We start from the raw sequence: 20282 nt of genomic DNA, 5'->3' as shown, positions 1-20282 counted from the left end.
TCGCTACTCGAAAAGACTTTCTAGTCTTTCCTTTTATTTTAATTTCTAGAAAGTTTCCAAGGCCATATTCCTCCGAGCGGCCTATTCTATCTCTCTTAACGGACTCAAAAATAACAATCTACATTATCAACACAGACATATGCAATGAACAGTCGGCTCATGCCTTGCTCGTTAGGCGTTGGAGGCTTGGCTAACCTCCAATTCTCACTCGCGCGAGCAATTGGATGCCCAATTCGTTGGTCCTCGTCGGGTTCCCGCTGGAAGCAACGTCAAGGCCGCGATGCATACGCCAGGAATGCCAAAGTCCAAGGCCTCAAGAGTCGAGCAGCGTTCAAACTTTTAGAGGTGTGTACCCTGTCGTTGGCAATAATCCCGGGACATGGTTCTGATTAGGAAAAACAGATGGATGCCAAGTACAGGCTGTTCAAGAACAATGGGCAGACTGTTGTTGACCTGGTGAGTTTGTTGATTGCAGCAGTTTGTCGTTTTAGGGCAACTCGAGCTCATGTCATGATAGGGATATGCCCCCGGAAGTTGGTCACAGGTTAGTCTTTCTTTTACAGGTGTTCGTTGGACTTCGGACTTACTAGATTCTCTCAGGTCGCCGTGGATAGGACGAGACCTCATGGCCGAGTCATTGGCATCGATCTCATCCCAGCCCAGCCGCCGCAAGGTGTTGCCACCTTCCAAGGCGACTTCCTCTCTCCGAACGTCCAAGGAATGGTCAAGAACTTCATCCTCGATACTCATAAACGCCCTCCGCCACTGCAGCACGAGGCCGAGACCAGTGACTCTGACGAGGTTGAAGTGTCGGAAATTGACCGTCCTAGCTACATCGACATGGAACGACACGCAAGCTCTGAATCTGGATCACCAGAAGCCTCAGAGTCAAACACATCGAGTCAACGCCTTGTAGATGTTTGTTGGCACCTCCCTTGCCGTTATCTTGGCCTCTATATGATCCTCACTAACTGGCTATACAGGTTGTTCTAAGTGACATGTCAGCACCCTGGGACCAAACTTCCGGCTTCTACGTGAACAGCTTGAGTAATCCCTATAATAGGTTGATGAACACGAGCGGCAACGCCTTTCGAGATCACGCCGGCAGCATGGTGAGCAACATCTAAGCTCCTAAACAACGATAAAGGACATATTGTTGACTCTTGGCCTATAGGATCTGTGTGCCGCCGCCCTACAGTTTGCTAGCGACACCCTGAAGTCTGGCGGGCACTTTGTCTGCAAGTTTTACCAGGGACCCGAGGACAAAGAATTCGAGAAGAAACTGAAGACTCTGTTTGTCAAGGTCTTTCGAGAGAAGCCAGAGTCTTCAAGGAAGGTACGTGCAATTCATGAAGGTTACAACAGCCGTGGATGATGTTGACAATCACAATAGGAGAGTCGGGAATCATACTTTGTTGGGCTACGGAGGAAACGAGATGTTGTGATAGAGCCGCCCTCCCACATGAACGAGTAGGATGTTGATGGACCTTGTAAGATATATGTATCGCTGTAAGATAATGGCATACGGTTGTTAGGATTGTTAGACTTCATTCACTGAGACAATGGTACGATCAAGGCGGCAGCAATCCGCGAGAATTTCATTGATGAATTTTGTGATACCTAGGCACGCCAATTCCATGTAAGACCCAGTTGCAAGCCGAAAGACGACATCAATTGCCTCATAAGCTGGCCCAAACTCCACCCAAGGCCAATGATTTTCTCCCACTTCACGCTTAGACCTTGAAACCGCGCGAACGTCTTCGGCCACGAGCACGCTCGAACTTGCGGCCCTTGGACTGGATCTTGGGCTTCTGTAATGGTTGTTAGAGACTGTCACATATGCATAACTACCGGTCGACCGTACCTTGTGCTTGTGGGGGCCCATGCCGAAGTGCTTGACGGCCTCACGGGCGTTCTTGGGGCCACGGAGGATCAGGGTGTTGCCACCAGTGGGGGCACGGAGGGCAAGCTGATCCAGGGTGATGGCCTCACCACCGGCAGCGGTAATGCGGGCGCGGGCGGTGGAGGTAAATCGCAGGGCAGCGACGGACACCTTGGGGAACTCGAGGAGTCTGTTGTCATCGGTGACGGTGCCGACGATGACGACGGTTCGCTTCTCACCCTCCTTGTTGATGTTGGCGACAATTCGGGACAGGGAAACGGGAGGGCGGTTAATCTTGGACGTAAAGAGACGTCGGAGAACAACCTTGTTGAAGGAGGCGTCAGTTCGGCCTGGAGATTTTTTTTTCTGTGGTTAGCTCGCGTGCTCTTCGATTGTGTGGGATGTTTCGGAAAGGGTGGACGTACGAGCCAGGAAGCGGTAGAGCTTCACCAAGAGCTTGAGGTAGACGTTGTCGCTCTTGGGGGCACTGCGGTGAGTGCCCTTCACGTGGTGGCTGTTCAGATCGATACCTGTGAGGTGAAGCCATCGTCAGCCAATTGGTTCAAGCATGCTCAAAAACAGGCAACTCTGTCTTGCGCTTTCGCGAACAAGATGGTGCCTTGGTCGCAGAGAGAGCGCAACGAGTGCACTCTCTCTACTCGCATACAGAGGCTGGTGTTGAAAAGCTTCACGTACCCATGGCGGCGGTTGTCGCTGCGAAATTTGGCGATGTTGGGCGTGGAGTTGGATGCGACAGACAACCCTTCCTTCACCTTTCGAAAAATTCAAGGGCTTTGGGTTGGTGGGGCCTAGCCCACAGCAGGAGCGAGCAATTTTGGGGCGGTCAGGTGCGGCAGTTAGGGCACTATTGTGTGTCTCGTGACTCGTGCACCTCTGCGAGCATTCGCCACATCAAGGTTAGCGTCACCAAGAGCGGGAGCTAGCCCCGTCCCTTCACCTTCCCCTGGGTCTCACACCGAGCTCACCGATCTTCACCCCATCCTAATGGGGAGACCATGCATGATGCAAACTCATTGACAAGCAGCAAATGTGAAGATACCAAGATTGATAGCAAAGTCCTTCATTTTATCTCCGCAACCGATTGAATGTTCAAAATAACTGGTGGCGGTTCTCATCTATTGTCAAATGCCTTGGTATCCATCCTCATGCGGCAATCAACCTCCGTAACGTCTAGTAACACAGCACCCACTATATAAATCGGGCTGCTGTCATCCCAAATGCTGTCCCATGACTGTACACGTCTACCTCGCATCTCCCGTGGTCGCGCCATTCCTGATTCCTTTTTGTTCATCCCCTGTACCGGCCGTCAAACCCAAGCAAATTTGGAAAAACTCCCTGTCTTACAGACTATGCTCACACACTTATACACACAAATCACAGGGAGTGTGGTTCAGCATCGGGGCCGAGGTTGACCAGGAAGTCGCGTGTCATCTCGAAACTCAGCCAACTCGACGCCATACTGGGGGCCACCTTGAGAAGGTTGGGGGCAATTCCTTTATAAAGACCTTTCAGTCCTTCTTGCATCACGATGACTCGGATAGCATCTGTGATACCCTTGTATTGGTAACCCATGCCTGACATGGTGTTGATCTGGAACCGACGGCGCAGGACGTCACTGCATGCGGAGTCAATAATAGTTCATATCGCTTCTTTGCCGAAACTTACAAGGGATAGGTGCAGGTTTGTGCGACGGCTCCAGATATAGCACCGGCCAGCAGCTTCCGGGTCGCATTCGGGTTTTGCTCTCCTTCCGGTGTCAGGTATTTTCGAGCTGATTCATACACCATAAAGTTGAGACCGACCTGAAGCAATTAGCGTTGACCTGGGAGATGGAATGGCTGAAACATAGGACTCACATATGGTGCGACACCAGCAACAGTGGGAATAATACCCCGATACAAGGCCGACATTCCTCCCTCAGTCTTGTACATGGAAACCAAGGTTGTCCACATGCCAGGCAATTTATCCGGTCTCTCTCCTAGCTCGGAAAAACTTGCAGACTGGATCGATAATCGAGTTCGTACAATATCGAGGGGATATGTGAAGACGACCGAGGTGATGCCGGCCACACCACCACAGATGAGGCGCGACAGTGGTGACAGGTCAGCGCCTGGATAGTGCTCAAAGATGTTCTGGGTTGTTGTCAGTAGCTGACCACGACTCATCATTGGACGTTATCACTATACGTACTCGCTTGTAAAAGTTGTAACTGCTGAATTGGACAGCCGAGTATGGCACAATTCGAATGCAGTTCGTGCCATTGCCGCGCATAAAACCTCTCCAACCCTCTTCCCTCCACATCTTGGCCAGCGCCTTTCCTACTGAAAGCTTATACGCATCTCGACCAACGCTCTGGACTTGCATGAGGATCTTGAGTCGTTCTAGGGGGGAGACGACGGTTCGGGAAACGGCACCGGCGACACCGCCTGCGCAGAAAGCGGCGACGACTGGTCGTGAGACAGTATCTTGGAGCTTCAGGAGACGGCTAGAGGCTACAGGCTCCGAATTGACCACTTCTGACCCTGGCTGAGAGTTCCAAAGTTAGCATGGCTTCGCTGAAGCAAGAAGTTACCCCTGGGCAACAGGGGGATAGAGCTCTGGTCGACCAGTAGGCATTGACATACGGTAGACATGGCGGCGATTGACCCAAAGGCACCGTATAATAGGGCTCGGTTGCAATTGAGTCGAGACGAGGCTCCCGTCTTGGTTGGATGAATATGGAGTTCGCAGTTGCTGTTAGGCTTCCAATGTCAGGCGAGATTGGACGAGCCTCAAGGCTCGAGTGAGGGCCGCGAGTGTCGAGGGTTTGCTCCTCAGCAAGATCCAATCGAGCAATGATATCCCCAGGTGTTACTGTGGTTCGAAGGACGACGATTGCATGCTGGGAAGGAGAGGTAAGAGCCTGTCGGCAACCATCGGTGGAGAACCGGGATACGTCTGCGCCGGGACCGACACGCGACGGGGCGTGCGGGCGGGTGATGGGCGGGCCGAATCGCAGATTGTACGGCAGCTGTCGCCTTTTAATGTACTCGCTGGAGGGTGCGGGAGGGGATGTAGTCGGACGGAGAGGGTGTTCGGTGCCGTCAGTGAGGAGGCGGATGGGGCGCGTGAACCGGCGATGCGGATGACTTCGGGGCGCGCGCGTGGTCCCCCCGGTTTCCGCTCGGGGGAAGCAAGAAAGGACCTGGAACGCTTAATAGTGGGGGGAGGGGAAAACCTCGCAGCCAGATCAGACACTTTGCCTCGTGTAGGGTAGCCAATCCTGTACTGTATACATTCTGGGGCTGGCTGAATGAGGCTGATCGGGCTGGGGTGAGACCCGAGGTTGACAGCAGATGAGGTTGAATGACTGCAAGTCGACACGCGCACAACGTAGGCGATCTGAAGTCATGCAGCGGCCTGCATCAGCATACCGCTAAGCTGAAAACACAATGGAATTCTGGCGACAGCGTATTACTCCCGTGGACGGACATCCCGAGGCGATCTTAGTACTGTGTACCTGTCTGCCTACTCCATCGACTCGGAGAGGCGTCAACCTGACGCCGGATGTCGCCAAGCCCACAGCCATCAACCACACTGTTTTTGGCTAGACACAGGGACAAGGGGAACATGACAGGCCTGCAATGTGACTGGACGGAGAGCAAGGCGCGACAATGGAACCAGTCATATTCTGAGGTCGCATCCAACGTCATCACGGCGATTTGTATCAAAGAATACAGTCGATCGAGGAGTTGAGCAATACAGATTCGTGACCCGTTGCGCTGAAACATGTTACAGTATAAACAGTCTAAACTACCTACGAATGAGTACTACTTCCAAATGAAACGTGCCGTGGCGAAAACCACCAGTCTTGGAAAACAAGGTTACCCTACCGGACCTTATGGCTGACGTCGCTGCTTGTACGCTACCATGCACCTGGTCGGGTTATTCAATCAATATTAAAACATCTTGAACCTGTCAAGTGAGGGAAGCAGCCGAGGGCCAGTCAGAAAGCAGAAACTTTTGCGTGAAGAGCCCGGCCAATACCCGGCGGGCCTTCCCAATGCTGCAAGCGACAAGATTACTCGGCGACATCGAGGTCGTCATGGGCAGGAGGGGGGCTGTCCAGGGCTATGTCTGGGGTCAGCATGGCATTTACTTGATGTAACAGAATACATACGCTTTCGCTCGTCGCCGTTAACACCGTTCTCCCTTCGGTCACGGTCATCGCGCTCATCCTTGGAATCACGCTCACGGTCCCTAAAACTTGTGTTAGCGAATCTCCAACAGAAATAGACGCAGTAGCCAAGTGTAGGCTTACCGGTGGTCGGGGCTGCGAGAGCGGTCCCGATCGCGGCGGCTGTCTCGGTCGTAGTCGCGGTCCCGGTCACGTCGCTCGTCCTTGCGGGGCGAGTATTCGCGAGTGCTGCGACGAGGGGAGGGCGAACGTCCCCGACGGGGAGAGCGGCCACCACCACGACGGTCCCGGTCGCGACCGGACTCGAAACGCCAGGATGCGGAAGGAGGAGTACGGGCCCACTATGTAGATGTCAGCAAAGCTGTCCAGGAGCGGAAAGGCTGTAAAGTGTTCCGAGAAAACGTACCTCGATCTTCAGGATGTCGTCACGGCCAATGCGCTTGTTGTGCATCTCGTGGTAAGCATCATCGGCATCGCGACGATCCTCATACTCGACAAATGCGAAGCTAATGGCGGATACAGTTAGTGGTGCAGAGAGCGAAGGGAGCCAGGAACACCCACAGACGGCTAGATGTCGACCTAGGAGCTGGAATGTCGCAACGCACAAGGCGACCATAGCTGCAAATAAGCATGTCAGTATATGCCAGAAGCACAGCGTAATCCAACATAACGCCTTGGGGCCCCCTTTTGAACATGGAATTCCATGTGTATTCTCGCGCCGATGTTTGAAGGACTCGGCGTCGACTCGAACGAAAAGCGACTGCGCAGTGGACGAGCGGACGCATCGACGGAACGTGACAAGATAGGGGAGGATGAAAGGCTGGGGACGTGGGCGCGTGCGGAAACGAGAGGGCGAGGGCGGGCGCGAGGACGACGATGGACGGCGAGGCATCATTTCCTAGACAGAGAGAGATAGCTTTGCAAGCTCTCTAGCCTAGGACGTGGATGCGGACGTGGGTTCGCGCGAAAACGAGAGGACGTGGGCGGCGTGAGCGTGGGCGTGGACGAGGTTGACATACCGTTCGAACTCGTAGGCGAGGTCGCGAGCGCGGGTACCGTGGCTAAAGCCGGTCACGTAGAGAGTGGTGCCACCGCGAGACATGATGAAGGTTTTAAGATGACGCTACTGAGCGACTGGGGAAGGGGAACCGATGAAGCAGTTCCGAAAAGCCTTGGGGAGGAGACGATTGATGGAGAGTGTGTTTGTTGGTGATGTTGTATCAAAGTTGAACGTGTGGTCACGAGGTGTTGGTAAGGCAGGGAAAGTTTTGATCCGCAAGCCGGATGCTGACGTAATGCATTTTTTTGCCTTGACCAACACTCGGACAGTCCGTGAGGCTGGAAGGGAAGTCACTCTGTAAACAAAAGTTAAACGCGACAACTACTTACATACAAATAGAAAGGAGAGAATCTGGGCATGAGAAAGAATGACGGTAAAGCCTTATTGCAAGGCTATCGTTAACTTCCCAATATAGCCATGAGCGGGCGCAGACGTGGTTAGGTGCTCCTTAGCTCGCTCCTGTGGCTCACTGCCCCTGGTCAGGACGGCCGACCGTGCTACATTGTTCTTCAGCCTTGCGCAACCTCCAATTCCTTGAGCGAAAACGGGCGAAGATGGGAGACAAGGGGTATATCGAGTTGATGAAATTGAGGTGTCTGACACATATGGAGGCCAGTGGCACACAAACCCAATGCCTACCTATTTGCCGCGGCGATTGCCCCGATCTTAAACGCCGGAATGCGGAGCTGATGTCGCCGGGCGACCGCGGACCCGATATGAAGTCCGACCCCGACGGCCATCTAGATTCTCACGGAATGGAATCTGATAGAGATTTGACGGGACGGGCTACATCTTGGTATGAGGTCATAGGTTCCTCAATACACGGCGAATCGGGAATCTGAACAGGGTCCTTCCTTCGTCATGTCGCGTCACCTTACACCAAGGGTTGGTCAGCAGATGAAGTGATGAAGTGCAGTGAATTCAGTGCAATTGCATGTGAGGTGAAGCCGCCTCGCCTTTGGAATCTCTACAAAGAAGACCGAGGCAGTGGCTATTATCGTTCGGCGCCCGCGCGCTTCGTTCCACCGGGATCCATATCGCTCGTCTCCGAGCGTCCCGGCCATCTGCAAGCCTGGTCCAAGCAAGGTGAGGATCCAATGCTTCAAGCAATATGACGTGGTGTGGAGGTTAGTCACATAACATTGGATGATATGCCTGACAGAGATAGAAAGTAAGCATATCAATGCTATTCTCATACGGCAACCTCGGATTGGAAATGCACGAGACCAGGGTTCTCGACCAGGTTACCGGTGCCCGCGTCAAAGCCTAAGACCGACCACATGCTTGATCGCCAGCCGTTGCATCCGGAAAGATTCAGAAGCCGGCCATCTTCGGTAGTTATTTCAGGAGCCTCATTGCCCCTCGCATCACTTCCATTTCTCCTTGCTGGGATTCATATCATCATAACATCCGATTCTCACTCTGACAATACACCTCGTCTCTGTTGCCTCATTATAGAATAACTTCTTTTGAATCACATTGCCCTTATTTTTGCCTCTTTTTCAACTTACCGCAAAGATTACAATTTTCCCAACGGCACGTTTCTATCTAAGAGACATGGCCTCCCCTCTCAATCCCGGGGATGCCCCGCTCTCCGGCCTGGGAGCCGGAGCTGCCGGCAAAAGCCCCAGAGAACTGTCGCCGACCATTCAACGACCACCGCCGAGGTCGCTTGGGGATGCGCTGCGGGCTGCTGGAATGACCATTGATGGACCCAGTACAGGGCCCGGTTCAGAAACCCCAAGCGAAGAAGATTACGAGGAGAACGTTCGACCAACCCTGGCAGAGCCACACGTTGTCCGACAACGTTATACCCGACGCGGTCGCCAACGAGCAGATACACCAACTTTCTCAGCCGCTGATTTTAAAGAAATCAATAAAGATGCGAATTTGCGATTCTCTCGCCGCGACTCTGGCATTCATATCGTCCCAGATGACGACAAGAGCCTGCAGCAGTTGTTGAAGGCGAGTTCTCAATGGACACAAGATGCCAGCCCAAAGCGTCGCCCGCGCAAGTTTGCCGATCTCGTCTTTACTCGTCAGTTCTCGGCGTTTGACCGTCAAAACCCATCCTCAGTCAACAGCCCATTCCATGGCTTTTATACGCTTTTCTGGCTTTCTGTCACACTCTACGTCTTGAAGATCTCGGTAGAAAACTGGCAGGTCTACGGAAACATTTTGGGAACCAGTGACATCGTGGAGACCATGTTCCACCGAGACGGTAAGAAACTGCTACTTTTATTCTTGCACTTCTTTGCTAACTTCCACATCAGTGATTCTACTTCTCATTTCTGATGGCATCATGTGTGCACTCACAGCAGTGACTTGGCTCATCCAACGATGCGTGTTTGCCAACTACTTGAACTGGGACGGAGCTGGATGGGTCATTCAACACGTAAGAGCTAGCATATCATATACCGAAACATCGTTACTAATTCTCATAGATATGGCAAACTCTCTTCATCGCAGGTGTGGTTGGTTTGACACTGTGGCGTGATTGGCCATGGACTCATACCGTCTTCTTCGTCCTGCATGGCATTGTCATGGTAATGAAGCAGCACTCCTACGCTTTCTATAACGGCCATCTATCTACAGTTTACAAGAGCCGCATGGCTCTTTCGAAGAAGCTTAAACAACTCGACCTTGTACACCCAGCGACAACTCCTTCGCTGACTGAGCCCCCTGCATCCGCCATTTCAACACAACATCTGAATGCTCCCCCGTCTGCCGAACAACGCCGAAAGTCCATCTCGGGGCACCAAAATACGGAGGAAAGCGACATTGACAAGATATCACGGGCTATTGCATCAGGCGAGCCCCTGGATGATGAACAAATTGTGCTGTTTGAGCGCATCATGAAATGGGAGATTGATGCCTTGTCCGACGAGCTCAAGGGCACTGCCAGCACAGCCGATAAAGCATACCCACACAACCTTTCCTTTATTGATCACTACAAATGGATCCCGCTTCCGACACTAGTGTACGAGCTCGAGTACCCGCGGTCAGATTCTATTAGCTGGACCTATGTGTTTGAGAAGGCTGCAGCGATGATTGGCGTTCTCTTTGTCATGGTCCAAGTCTCTCAGCATTCCATGTGTAAGTCTTATATGCTAGTGGCTCGATGTAATATATACTGACAAAATATTACAGACCCTGTCGTCATGAAGACAGTAGAAATGAAGGAGAACGGCGTACCCCTCTGGGAAAGGTTTCAGCAGTTTCCCTGGCTCCTCAGCGAGCTGGTATTCCCATTTATGATGGAGTATCTGGTTAGTTGCAAAGTACCTCAGATTATGGAAAGAGACTCTAACTGTAATAGCTTGCTTGGTACCTTATTTGGGAGACTATCCTGAATATCCTGGCCGAGTTGACCTACTTTGCCGACCGAAGCTTCTATGATGCCTGGTGGAACAGCGGTAAGCCATCGAAACACATATTGCTCAAGAGTGAAAGTTCTAACATGGAAACAGTATCATGGGACCAGTTCGCCCGTGACTGGAATCGACCAGTCCACGTCTTCCTTCTCAGACACGTATATCACAGCTCCATATCTTCTTTGAAGGTTAATAAGCACACTGCGACTCTCATCACATTCTTTTTGTCAGCTTGTGTTCATGAGCTGGTCATGTGGTGCTTGTTCAAGAAGCTGAGAGGCTACCTCTTGTTTCTCCAGATGTGTCAACTGCCGGTGAGTCTGCCTCATCCTTTTCCAAGGATGTTAACTCGTACACTTGCTGACTTCGTAATCCCTAGCTGGTGAGACTGAGCCGCACCAAGTGGCTACGGGGACGAAAGACATTGGGAAATCTCATATTTTGGTTGGGTATCTTTACGGGGCCAAGCCTTCTATGCAGCCTGTACTTGATCTTGTGATTGAGGGCTGCACATAGTTTGAATGACATTAGCAACCCTTTCAGCATGGCGTTGGAAGGACAATATAGTGATCACGGCAATTTGAGCTCATAGAGAGCAATGACATTTGTAAAAAAAAAATAGTCTTACAATGATGCTGAATAATAGTTGGGATACCACTGCATCTCTACGGGAAACCGCAGCATCAGCGGACAACACTCATGCTCACCAATTGCGACTGCTCATTGACAGCACTCAGAATACTACTATTCGGGGGCCTTTACTGTAACTGAAGCTTGTCACTTGTCACTTCGCACACGCACTGGTTTGAAAGAACGTGTCCTTGAAAGGACTATAGATTTGGGAAAGGAATCGATATTTTTGGCCCCTGAATGACAACCCCTCCAGACCACGCCGTCGCCGAATTCCAAACTAAATTTACATCTTCTCGTGAGTCGCCATAAGAGAACCTGGTCAAGATGGTTAGAGGAATGTGATTTAGTCAAGACTATCCGAAGAGACTCACCAATAAAAGTAGTAACAAGACGGCTGCGGACTTGGCAGATATCCTCTGGCACCAGCCAAATAGTGGCACCGAGCTTGCGGGCAATGCTGATGCTCAGCTTGGCGTTCATGTAGGCATCCTCGTCGGTTTGTCCGGGAGTCACGAGATCGTAGTCGACATAGCTGCTCTTCATTCCGTTCAAGACATCCAGAAGGAAGATACCAGAACCGATGGCGGGATCCTTGAAAGAGCGGATGGCCGAGTTTCTGCCACCCTTGCGGGACATGTCGTTGGCCCATCGCACCATCTCAGAGTCTGTAATCTCCCTCTTGCCAAGCTTCTGAGCCAGGGATGAAAGAGTGACAGTGATATCCCTGCGCATAAGCTGCCATACGAGGCCAAGAGTCAAAGTTCGCTGTCCGTCGGTAATGTCGGCACCCTGAATGCCTACCAGCGAGAAGCGGTTTTGCTTGCCCAGCTCGATCGCATAGTTGGTGTTTTCCACAGCCTTGAACCTCGACATCTCTCCACCGTGGGCTGGTCGCTTGTTGACGTGGCGGGGGTTGACGGAACCAGGGATCACCTTCTCGTAGGCTTGGAGGAGAATGCTGCCGTCTCGAAGATCGTCGAAGAAGGACACGACAGATGGCTGCACATCCAGACTGTTGAGCCAAAGAGTAAACACTCTTGCCTCACGCTCACCCTCTGCATCGAAGTCCTCGACCTCAAGCTTCTCCTCTTCGGTGATGGGGTCAAGAGCGGGGTGGTTGTTGAACAGGTTGGCAACAAAAGCCAGGTTCAGCTTCGGGTTTCCGGCGACAAGAGACTTTGGTGTCAAGAACTTGCGGCAACCGAGCTTGTCGGCCTCCTGAAGAACGGCCTCGGCTCGGTCGTGAAGATCTTGCTTCTGCAATGGTGCACGTGTGACTCCATATTCGGGGCCAATCTGTGCAAGCAAAACGGCGTAGTTCTCGCCGTCCTTGACATCGGAGGAGAAGTTGTTAACCCTGTTGCAACATGTTAGTAAATGCTGACCTTGCGTGGTTCGAACCGACGTACTTGCGGCCCCAGTTGGCAGCCTTGAGATGATAGTTGAACCACCGGAGCAGGATTTGCTCAGGGGGTAGTCTGAGGAACTGCTCGAGAGTCTCGTCCTCCTCAAGCAATCGGTAGAGCTCGGGGTGCAGCTTGATATCAATCTTGCCCAACAGTCCACGGCGAATAATCTGCCAAATCAGACCCAGGATCAGATGCTCCCTGACCTCGATGATGTCGCCAGCACCAATGTTCACAACGGAGCAGCCGATACCCTTGGCGGACTCGATAACGATGTTGTTGTTCTCACTCATCTGGAAGGCATTGAGATTTTTCGTCTTCCTGCCGGGAATGTTGAGGACACGCTCATCGATGGTGTCAGGTACACTGTCGTTGATGAGCTTGGCGAGAACCAGACCATCCTTGCACTCGTCGAACATCTCAAAAGTGTCGGTAGGGAATGGTAGGCGGCTGTCGATGTCGGCATCGCCAGCGAGCACGGCATTGATGTGGCGGGTGAACTCGGTTCGCTCGTCCTCGTTGATGGTGTGGGTGATGTTGGCATTGGAACCCTGGACATGAATCTTGCCGCTCACGCTGCTCTTGGAAGCGTGCCCTCCAGTGCGCTGCGCGACAATGCCGGGCCCGGAAGAGGCGGATGGGCCCGTGGACATGCGCTTCTGGGCAGGGGAAGATTCGCGAAGTTTAGAGATGAGCTTGTGGCAGAGAGGTTAGCGACAGTCGTGGAAACTTGAGCCGGGAGACCTACGCTGACATAGTCCTCGAGTTCAACTCGCCGTGACGAGTCGAGCTCGACCTCCTTCAGCGCTTGGCGCACAACATCATAAGGTTGGTTTTCGCTCTGTTGCGTGGCCTTGATAGCAGTGGCCTCATCCAGGTATCCCTTGTCGTCGACATCGAGTCGCTGGAAGGCATCGGACAAGGAGAAGATTTCGTTCTGCTGGAACTGAGGAAACTTCCTATTGGAACGCTGTCAGTATTGCGAGGCAGCCCGCGAGATCCGGCGCAACCGACCTCTGAAGCTTCAAAACGTTCATGGCGGGGGAGGGGGTCGCGCAGAGGGGGCGCGAGGAGAGATGGAGAGGGGCCGAGTTGTTAAGGAGAGGCCAGCACTCGAAGGAAGGCCTGCAATAGTTGTGCGATACTTGTTGGTAGGGGAAGGTTGAGAAGATGTGGTCTTGATTCCAGTGACAGAGTTGAAGCTGGAAAGGATGATGCGAGAATTGGGCACCTGAAAGGGAGAGGGACCGTCTTTAGGTGGCATAGCATGGGTGGGGAGGTGTCCAAGCAGAGAGTCCGGCGCTGGTACTTTCTCAAGGAAGCTGACAAGGTACCCCTCCTTTTGCCTTGGGTATTGAATGGCGGTAAAACTCATAGTCGCTATACCTGATTGGCTGGGCGGAGGTACTTGTTTGTTTGGTCACTGCGGGGAGCTGTCCCTGGTGGGAGGACCTTTGGGGCTTGAGAGCGGTGATGTAATGGCCACCATTGGGATGGCAGTGCAGCGGATACGCGTTTACCAGGCGGCCATGAACAAGGTACGGATGCTTACGACGATGGAAGATCTAGGCAACCTGTTTCGTTCCAATTCTTCATCTGCCTCCCCAGGCAGGTTATTAGAGTGTAAGCTAATCCTGTCAAAATGTTGCCGCCTGGAAGTGATTCGTAAACCAACCTCGCTTTCGCAAATCATGAACCAAGCCCCACTCGGTTGCGTAAGGTCTGCTCACCCACTTGGGTTTTCGTTTCCTTCGCATTGCAGGAGAAGAAAAAAAAAGTTGGGCCTGAACCAGCAGAAAAAAACGCGATAGGACGGAAAAGAAGAGACCCAAAACGCGCTTCCAAGCATTTCACAAATTTGTTTGTGACAGACAGCCAGCAAGACTTTTACAGCACCCTGTCTAATCCTTGGCGAGCCGAAACATCCTGAATAGCCATTCACCACGGCGTACCAGGATGTCCCTTTGCAAAGTCTGTGAAGAGTCGTTGGTGTTGCGTTTGGATCCGGACGAGGACGTGGATGATGAGGCTGGGGTGTCCAGCGCTGGCCCTAGCACAGTCTCGGAATCAGTCCCTGATGACCTTGAATTACCCTGTGGATGTCACTTTCATTGGTATGTTGGATGCTCTTGAGACGATGGTCTGTGGTGCTACAATCTCGGCTAAAACGTCAATAGGCAGTGTTTGTTGGACCAGTCTTCTGATGTAGCAGTCTCTCTCAAATGCCCGAGTTGCAGTACTTATTTGCCAGCGAACGACGCAGGGCCCTCGGCCACCAACCAGTTCCTCTCTGCACCCTCGGGCGCTGCAATTCTCACGAGATATGTCAACGAGGGTGGCGTTCAGGAAAACCTAGACATCCTACCATCGATTACCGAGGAGGCATACCTCGAGAGCCACCCCGAGGCCCGTCCGGCTCGTGCACTGCATGTCATGTCCGCCGAGGGCGATGTTGGCGGAATTGTTGAGTTGCTCCGGGATGCGAGCGACGAGATTGAAGATTTGGCATCCTTCGTCAGGTACCAAGATCCCCTTGCAGACATGAAGAGCGGGCTGCATCTTGCTATTGAACACAACCAGGAAGAGACACTTTGGCTTCTTCTCTGGCTGTGCTCTACCATCCCGGATGCGGCTTTCCCTGAAACTGCTCGCTCGGTGGCTCAAGCCCTGGGCATTGGGCGCCTCTCCGTCTCGGCAGAGGGAGATATTCGTGGCCTGCGAGACAGCCATGGCCAAACGGCCGCGGATCTCGCTCAACAGAAGCAAGCTCAATGGGCTTCGATTCTTCAAACTGGACTACTGTCTCTGTAACAAACCGGAGATATAAAAGTATTGAGCCATGGATATACTCAGGGCTGGGTATATGAGACATTAGTGTTGCTGGCTGAACGCCGAAAGTGAGGCCGTCATGCCCCGCCTTACTCTTGCTCTCGTTTCAATCGGGAGAGATAGGCAACTTTTGTCAGGTGGATGGGCTGGAATGCGAGGAAAGGATGCATGCCTGCCTTGCGTGCCTGGGGGAAGAGGTGGCCAAGAATGAAGTGCATGAATTCAACAAAGTCTATCTAACAGGGGCACGTCGTTCAGCGCTGGCAGGGAAATCTACAGACTTCTCTGGACGGAGTACTTACGGAGTATTGAACTGCCTATTACACGTGGTGGCTTGGAACGGTGTCTGGGTCCGCCCGCAGGCACTTTGAATGCATCCAGGCACCCAGTTAAAAGCCGTGGTTAAACTTTCGCAATGGAAATGGACCAGTCTTTTCTCTAAGAAACAAAAAATAACACTTGTGTCGGAAAATTGAAGCTTCCTCATCAACTGTGATAGACTGCCTGTCAGTTGGGTGAAGCTCAAGGCCCCCACTAATCTTACCACGCTGCCTTAGTTCAGGCACACGTTTGCGATTCGTGTCGTCACCTCCACTCTCGGCAAGGGACGTCATCTTCACATGAATCCTCCTCTTATCGCAACCTATTCATCAGAACAAATTCGGCCTATCTTCTGTCAACGCTTTGGCCTTTGGCTTCTCTGCTTGATTTGTGCGCTGCCATATTTCTGATGGTAATGTGTCCAACTTGCGCAAAACTCATAGAATCATCACTATCACTGCTGCGACTGCAATCGTCCCTGCTTAACAGCGCAGGCTGACCGACATTAAGGCTAGCTGGGCTTCATCGTTCAATTTATCACACCGGGTATTCGACTCTACTACGGGATCCCTTAGAAGGAAAATACGCGTTGGCTATCCCGTGTCTCCGAGGACGTTCGCTCACCCTGACCTGGGCCTCGCAACGGTGTGTTGTCCTGCTCACCAACAGGGTTTCGCGCTGTATATGGTCACGATCATATCGCGCCACCATGGCCTCAGGGGCAGCTGAAAAGAAGACCGAAAAGTCTTACTTGAGCTCTGCTGTCGACTCCATTAATCCCTGGGCCAGTAGCCGCAGTACAACTCCTACTCAGAAGGCCAAGCCGGAGGAAGCTCGACCAGCTCCTGTTCCTTCAAATCCTGACGACCATGCTACGACGCATCTCTACGGCCAAAGCTTCAAATCATATCCTGCAGGATGCCCGCCTTTAAGAGTCCAGTGGTTTCACGCCGTCGACGTAAGGAATCTTCCGACATTGTTGGTTCTTAGCTGACCACGCTGGTAGGTTCCTAAGCGGAAGCCTCAGTTGACCTCCCTTAGCCGTCCAGCACAACCTGAAAAGCCGGCAACGCGGCCAAAGAAGCATTCCGCATTTTCTTCCTCCGATTCCAAGGCCTTGGAAGGAGAGTATCAGAAGCTGTTGGAAGCGATGGAGGACGCTCGGAGCCAGACTCCAGGTGCTCGTCTACCCTCAAGAAAGAGAAAAGCAGATGCGACTGGCGACATGTCGGAGAAGGCCCTTGACCAAGAGGATTCTAATTCCAGTGCCGTTCGTGTTCCCGTGAATGAAGACTTTCTCTTTGATGTCGACATCGAAGCTCGAGAACTGGCTCCTGTTTACTGGCTGGGTCCAGTTTATGAAGGTTCGCTGTGACACAACCTACCATTATAGTCAACTGACCGGTGATAGTACTGCGAGGAACTTGGTTCTATCAAGATAGCTCGACATTACGTCCTTGCGAGGAAAACCTTGCTGCACAACTTGAAGAGGTATGCATAATCATGTCTCAAGCTAAAGAGCAAGCTAACATATTCTAGGGCTACCTCAAGACGAAGCCATGGCAATATGCTGGTATGTCAAGCCGTCGCTCTTGCATTTGAAATCGTATCGAAACTGACGATTGACCAGGTAGAGGTCGTAGCCCATCGGGTGCGAGAAAAAACATTACCCCAAAAGCATCGCGGGAAAATCTCAAGTCAACAGCCTCATCCCGGTCAGCGAGCGCGACTCGCTTGAAGGAGCATAATGCCCCTGCTGCTAACGCTGACTCCCAAGGCCAATCGCAACCCCAAAGCTATCGACTCTTCGGGACGTACATGAATAGCATGGCCACTTACCAGGACGCCAATACAGCTTGGTTGACCTCAGACGGTATGCTTTCATGGGTTACTTCATCTATGTATCAGAGATTCAGCGGTGGGAGCTACATGAGCGGGGTGAAGCTCGTCCGTGGGTATTCTGAGCCCAGTAAAAGCAAGGACAAGGACAAGGACAAGGATAAAGACAAGGGCGATGAAAGCCAATCAACCGCTGCCGATGAGGCCCTCTCGCTGGACGAGAAGCAACAGAAGATGTTGAAGCGAAGATCGGCGCCTCCGTCGACCCGTGCCTCCCATGACGAACCCGCCCAGAATGACGAGCAGATCAAGACGGAGAGGGACCCTCGACAAATCAGACTGCAGCGTCAGCTATCGTCACTCATTGAGAGTGAGGGGAGGACCAAGGCTGAAACGGAAGAAGAGATCCGACGGCGCGAAGAACAGGAGATACAAGACGACTACACTGCCCAGGCCGGTGAGACTCAGGGACGTGAGATAGAACACCTGGTGCTGGTGACCCATGGAATCGGCCAACTTCTCAGCCTTCGGTATGTTATTAACTGGATGATATTGTAATGCTGGCTCAGCGCTGACCCTCCCTAGTATGGAAAGTGTCAACTTTGTCCACGACGTTAATATCCTCCGCAAAACCATCAAATCCGTGTATGCCAACTCAGCAGACCTGAAGGCCTTGAACTCGGAGCTTGGCCCCGGACCAGGAAACAGTCGCGTACAGGTACTCCCGGTATGCTGGAGGCATCTTCTGGAGTTCCCAAGAAAGCGCCAGAAGAAGGGTGAGCGCGACCTAGGCGACATTGACGGCGACGAGGATGAATGTAAGTGGTCTTAGAACTTGGCACTTTGAGGGTAGACTGCTGACTCTATAACTGCAGACCCATCCCTGGACGACATCACTATTGAAGGGGTGGCCTTTGCCCGTTCCCTCATATCTGACCTTGCTTTGGATGTGTTGCTCTATCAGAGCTCTTACCGTGACCAAATTGCGAGGATTGTACTCAATGAGTGCAACCGCATTTTCAAGCTATTCAAGGAACGAAACCCAGAGTTCAAGGGAAAAGTGCATCTGATGGGCCATTCCTTGGGTTCTGCGATCCTTTTCGATCTTCTTTGCCAACAGAAGCAAGATCGCCCTACTGAGCATAAGTCTTTGTTGCGTCTGTGGCCGATGCAGGATCGGACAGAGTCGTCAAGCAAAACTACAGAGCTGGAGCTCGACTTCAATGTTGATGACCTATTCTGCTTGGGCTCGCCGGTTGGTCTTTTTCAGATGCTTAAGGGACGGTAAGATTAGAAACACCCTTGACCTTACAGATGCCCTTGTTTGTACTGACAGCTTTGATTAGGACTATAGCCGCGAGACCTCGCCTTCAATCCGTGAGAGCCAAGGACCCCCAGAGTATGGATTGTGATGAAGATGTGCTCCGCACAAACCCACTTGGGTCGGGGACAGAGCAAATATCCCCAGTGACCGGTCTGCCCGGGACTGTCGCGTCGCCCAAGGTTCAACAGCTCTTTAACATATTCCATCCATCAGACCCCATTAGCTATCGCCTTGAGCCTCTGATATCACCATCCATGTCAACATTGAAGCCTCAATTGCTACCCTACACGAAGAGGGGAATATTCAGCAATGTTACACCACAAGGGCTGACCGGGATCGGAACCATGGTTGGGCAGAGCGTCAGCGGATTGTGGTCGAGTCTGAGTGCAGGCATTGCTAGTAACCTGCTCAACCGAAGTCTCGGTATCAATAGCGAAGAGATGGCCAGGATAACTGCCAACGCGTCGCGGGGAGAATCACAGACTCTCGAAGGCGCCGGATCGAAGACTCTGGCGAGTGGTGATACTCCCGATGCTGAGAAGCGAGTGGCTACAGACGCGCGCATGAAGAAGCTCGCTGACTCTGCGACCAATGTTTCGGACTTTGGGTCTGGCCTGAGCGACCACAGCCCGACGTTGATCGATGACGAGCTGGAGACCTTGTATTCCAAATTTCAGAAAAGCCTCTCTAAAGAAGGGGAGACGACTACCACGTCGGACGAAGATAAGAAAGCTCGCAAGCTGCGTAAGGAAGAAGGAAAAGTTCGAGCACTCAATCGCAATGGCCGAGTCGACTACAGTATCCAAGAGTGAGTGTCTATGCTGGAGAGAACTTGTAACGAATGGATCAAGACTAATCATGCCTCAAGGAGCGTCCTGGACTTCAACCCAATCAATACAATCGCCTCACACATGTGCTATTGGGCTGACGAGGATGTAAACCATTTCGTCCTCTCCCAGATGCTGTCGAATCGATTGAGGCGGAAGTCTGAATCCTAAGACGACATTCTGGCAGCTGTATATAAGCCCTGCCACTTGGTAGGGGCACTTTGATATCACGATAGATGGTTAGGGAGTCGAGCTAGCTGGGGGCCTATTGAGAGATGTTTGGAATCAGATTGCCGGCTTTAAGATGCATGATGTGGAAGGCTAACAATCGCGTCCGTGGGGCATTTGGCCCAGTAATATCCATGCCTAAAATTGTGATATTTGCTCGTAAACGACTACTTATTTACTTGTGTAAGAGCCTCTTGTTGAATGCGCGGTCAGGTAACCAATGAAAAGTGTCTGTATCATCAAGTGCGCAGGACGTTGTCGCATTAACCTGCATTGCGCGCCTTCGGCGATGATTCATCCCTTGGGGGCGGCTGGTTCCCCCGCAGGCTGGTAGGATGGTGGGGCACGACTGATGCTAAAG

The 20282-nt window shown here is 52.2% G+C and overlaps 8 protein-coding genes across 8 annotated transcripts; 4 read left to right on the top strand and 4 right to left on the bottom strand.

The window, feature by feature from the left end:
- Positions 1–159: 159 nt before the first annotated feature.
- NECHADRAFT_41834 (uncharacterized protein) lies at positions 160–1624 on the top strand (the record flags this gene model as incomplete). The annotated part of the gene is made up of 7 exons (XM_003051031.1): positions 160–345; positions 403–456; positions 518–544; positions 601–887; positions 995–1112; positions 1175–1367; positions 1560–1624. 7 exons carry the CDS (start codon positions 160–162, stop codon positions 1622–1624), a joined length of 930 nt encoding a protein of 309 aa, XP_003051077.1.
- NECHADRAFT_60931 (60S ribosomal protein L18) lies at positions 1591–2618 on the bottom strand. Its single transcript, XM_003050653.1, has 4 exons — positions 2579–2618; positions 2308–2412; positions 1865–2232; positions 1591–1811 (listed from the first exon to the last, which is right to left on the bottom strand). Exons 1-4 carry the CDS (start codon positions 2580–2582, stop codon positions 1734–1736), a joined length of 555 nt encoding a protein of 184 aa, XP_003050699.1. The 5' UTR covers positions 2583–2618; the 3' UTR covers positions 1591–1733.
- A 659-nt stretch (positions 2619–3277) lies between these two features.
- On the bottom strand, positions 3278–4536 carry NECHADRAFT_80209 (uncharacterized protein; the record flags this gene model as incomplete). Its single annotated transcript, XM_003050652.1, has 5 exons — positions 3278–3518; positions 3569–3705; positions 3760–4035; positions 4094–4429; positions 4528–4536. The coding sequence occupies 5 exons, from the start codon at positions 4534–4536 to the stop codon at positions 3278–3280; spliced, it is 999 nt and encodes a 332-aa protein (XP_003050698.1).
- Positions 4537–5653: 1117 nt separating this feature from the next.
- NECHADRAFT_102628 (uncharacterized protein) lies at positions 5654–7281 on the bottom strand. Its single transcript, XM_003050651.1, has 6 exons — positions 7100–7281; positions 6642–6698; positions 6487–6586; positions 6204–6421; positions 6063–6142; positions 5654–6013 (listed from the first exon to the last, which is right to left on the bottom strand). Exons 1-6 carry the CDS (start codon positions 7180–7182, stop codon positions 5964–5966), a joined length of 588 nt encoding a protein of 195 aa, XP_003050697.1. The 5' UTR covers positions 7183–7281; the 3' UTR covers positions 5654–5963.
- Positions 7282–8838: 1557 nt separating this feature from the next.
- Positions 8839–11013, top strand: NECHADRAFT_41716 (uncharacterized protein; the record flags this gene model as incomplete). The annotated part of the gene is made up of 7 exons (XM_003051030.1): positions 8839–9361; positions 9414–9535; positions 9585–10236; positions 10291–10409; positions 10460–10556; positions 10611–10828; positions 10894–11013. The coding sequence occupies 7 exons, from the start codon at positions 8839–8841 to the stop codon at positions 11011–11013; spliced, it is 1851 nt and encodes a 616-aa protein (XP_003051076.1).
- Positions 11014–11316: 303 nt separating this feature from the next.
- On the bottom strand, positions 11317–13715 carry NECHADRAFT_60924 (uncharacterized protein). The gene is made up of 5 exons (XM_003050650.1): positions 13568–13715; positions 13302–13512; positions 12557–13248; positions 11519–12504; positions 11317–11462 (listed from the first exon to the last, which is right to left on the bottom strand). The coding sequence occupies exons 1-5, from the start codon at positions 13588–13590 to the stop codon at positions 11431–11433; spliced, it is 1944 nt and encodes a 647-aa protein (XP_003050696.1). The 5' UTR covers positions 13591–13715; the 3' UTR covers positions 11317–11430.
- Positions 13716–14509: 794 nt separating this feature from the next.
- NECHADRAFT_104387 (uncharacterized protein) lies at positions 14510–15850 on the top strand (the record flags this gene model as incomplete). The annotated part of the gene is made up of 2 exons (XM_003051029.1): positions 14510–14667; positions 14731–15850. The coding sequence occupies 2 exons, from the start codon at positions 14510–14512 to the stop codon at positions 15362–15364; spliced, it is 792 nt and encodes a 263-aa protein (XP_003051075.1). The 3' UTR covers positions 15365–15850.
- Positions 15851–16412: 562 nt separating this feature from the next.
- On the top strand, positions 16413–19864 carry NECHADRAFT_104386 (uncharacterized protein; the record flags this gene model as incomplete). The annotated part of the gene is made up of 10 exons (XM_003051028.1): positions 16413–16661; positions 16710–17067; positions 17115–17194; positions 17243–17276; positions 17334–17517; positions 17620–18072; positions 18128–18360; positions 18418–18826; positions 18889–19674; positions 19735–19864. The coding sequence occupies 10 exons, from the start codon at positions 16413–16415 to the stop codon at positions 19862–19864; spliced, it is 2916 nt and encodes a 971-aa protein (XP_003051074.1).
- Between the last annotated feature and the right edge of the window lie 418 nt (positions 19865–20282).

Source organism: Fusarium vanettenii (assembly GCF_000151355.1).
Source record: "Fusarium vanettenii 77-13-4 chromosome 5 genomic scaffold NECHAsca_5_chr5_3_0, whole genome shotgun sequence".
NCBI classification, from domain to species: domain Eukaryota; kingdom Fungi; phylum Ascomycota; class Sordariomycetes; order Hypocreales; family Nectriaceae; genus Fusarium; species Fusarium vanettenii.
The sequence above is the reverse complement of the archived record's forward strand: the minus strand, read 5'-3'. Positions and strand labels throughout refer to the sequence as shown.

Excerpts from the sequence above, each read along its gene's own strand:
- NECHADRAFT_60931 (XM_003050653.1), bottom strand. Across the intron at positions 2,233-2,307 it reads GCTCTACCGCTTCCTGGCTC|GCCGAACTGACGCCTCCTTC; the intron begins GTACGTCCACCC and ends AAAAATCTCCAG. Across the intron at positions 1,812-1,864 it reads TGGGCCCCCACAAGCACAAG|AAGCCCAAGATCCAGTCCAA; the intron begins GTACGGTCGACC and ends CAACCATTACAG.
- NECHADRAFT_102628 (XM_003050651.1), bottom strand. The coding sequence starts at position 7,182 with ATGTCTCGCGGTGGCACCACTCTCTACGTGACCGGCTTTAGCCACGGT. Across the intron at positions 6,587-6,641 it reads AGGTCGACATCTAGCCGTCT|CTTCGCATTTGTCGAGTATG; the intron begins GTGGGTGTTCCT and ends ATCCGCCATTAG. Across the intron at positions 6,422-6,486 it reads ACGACATCCTGAAGATCGAG|TGGGCCCGTACTCCTCCTTC; the intron begins GTACGTTTTCTC and ends ACATCTACATAG.
- NECHADRAFT_60924 (XM_003050650.1), bottom strand. The coding sequence starts at position 13,590 with ATGAACGTTTTGAAGCTTCAGAG. Across the intron at positions 13,513-13,567 it reads AACGTTTTGAAGCTTCAGAG|GAAGTTTCCTCAGTTCCAGC; the intron begins GTCGGTTGCGCC and ends GCGTTCCAATAG. Across the intron at positions 11,463-11,518 it reads TCTTGTTACTACTTTTATTG|GTTCTCTTATGGCGACTCAC; the intron begins GTGAGTCTCTTC and ends CATCTTGACCAG.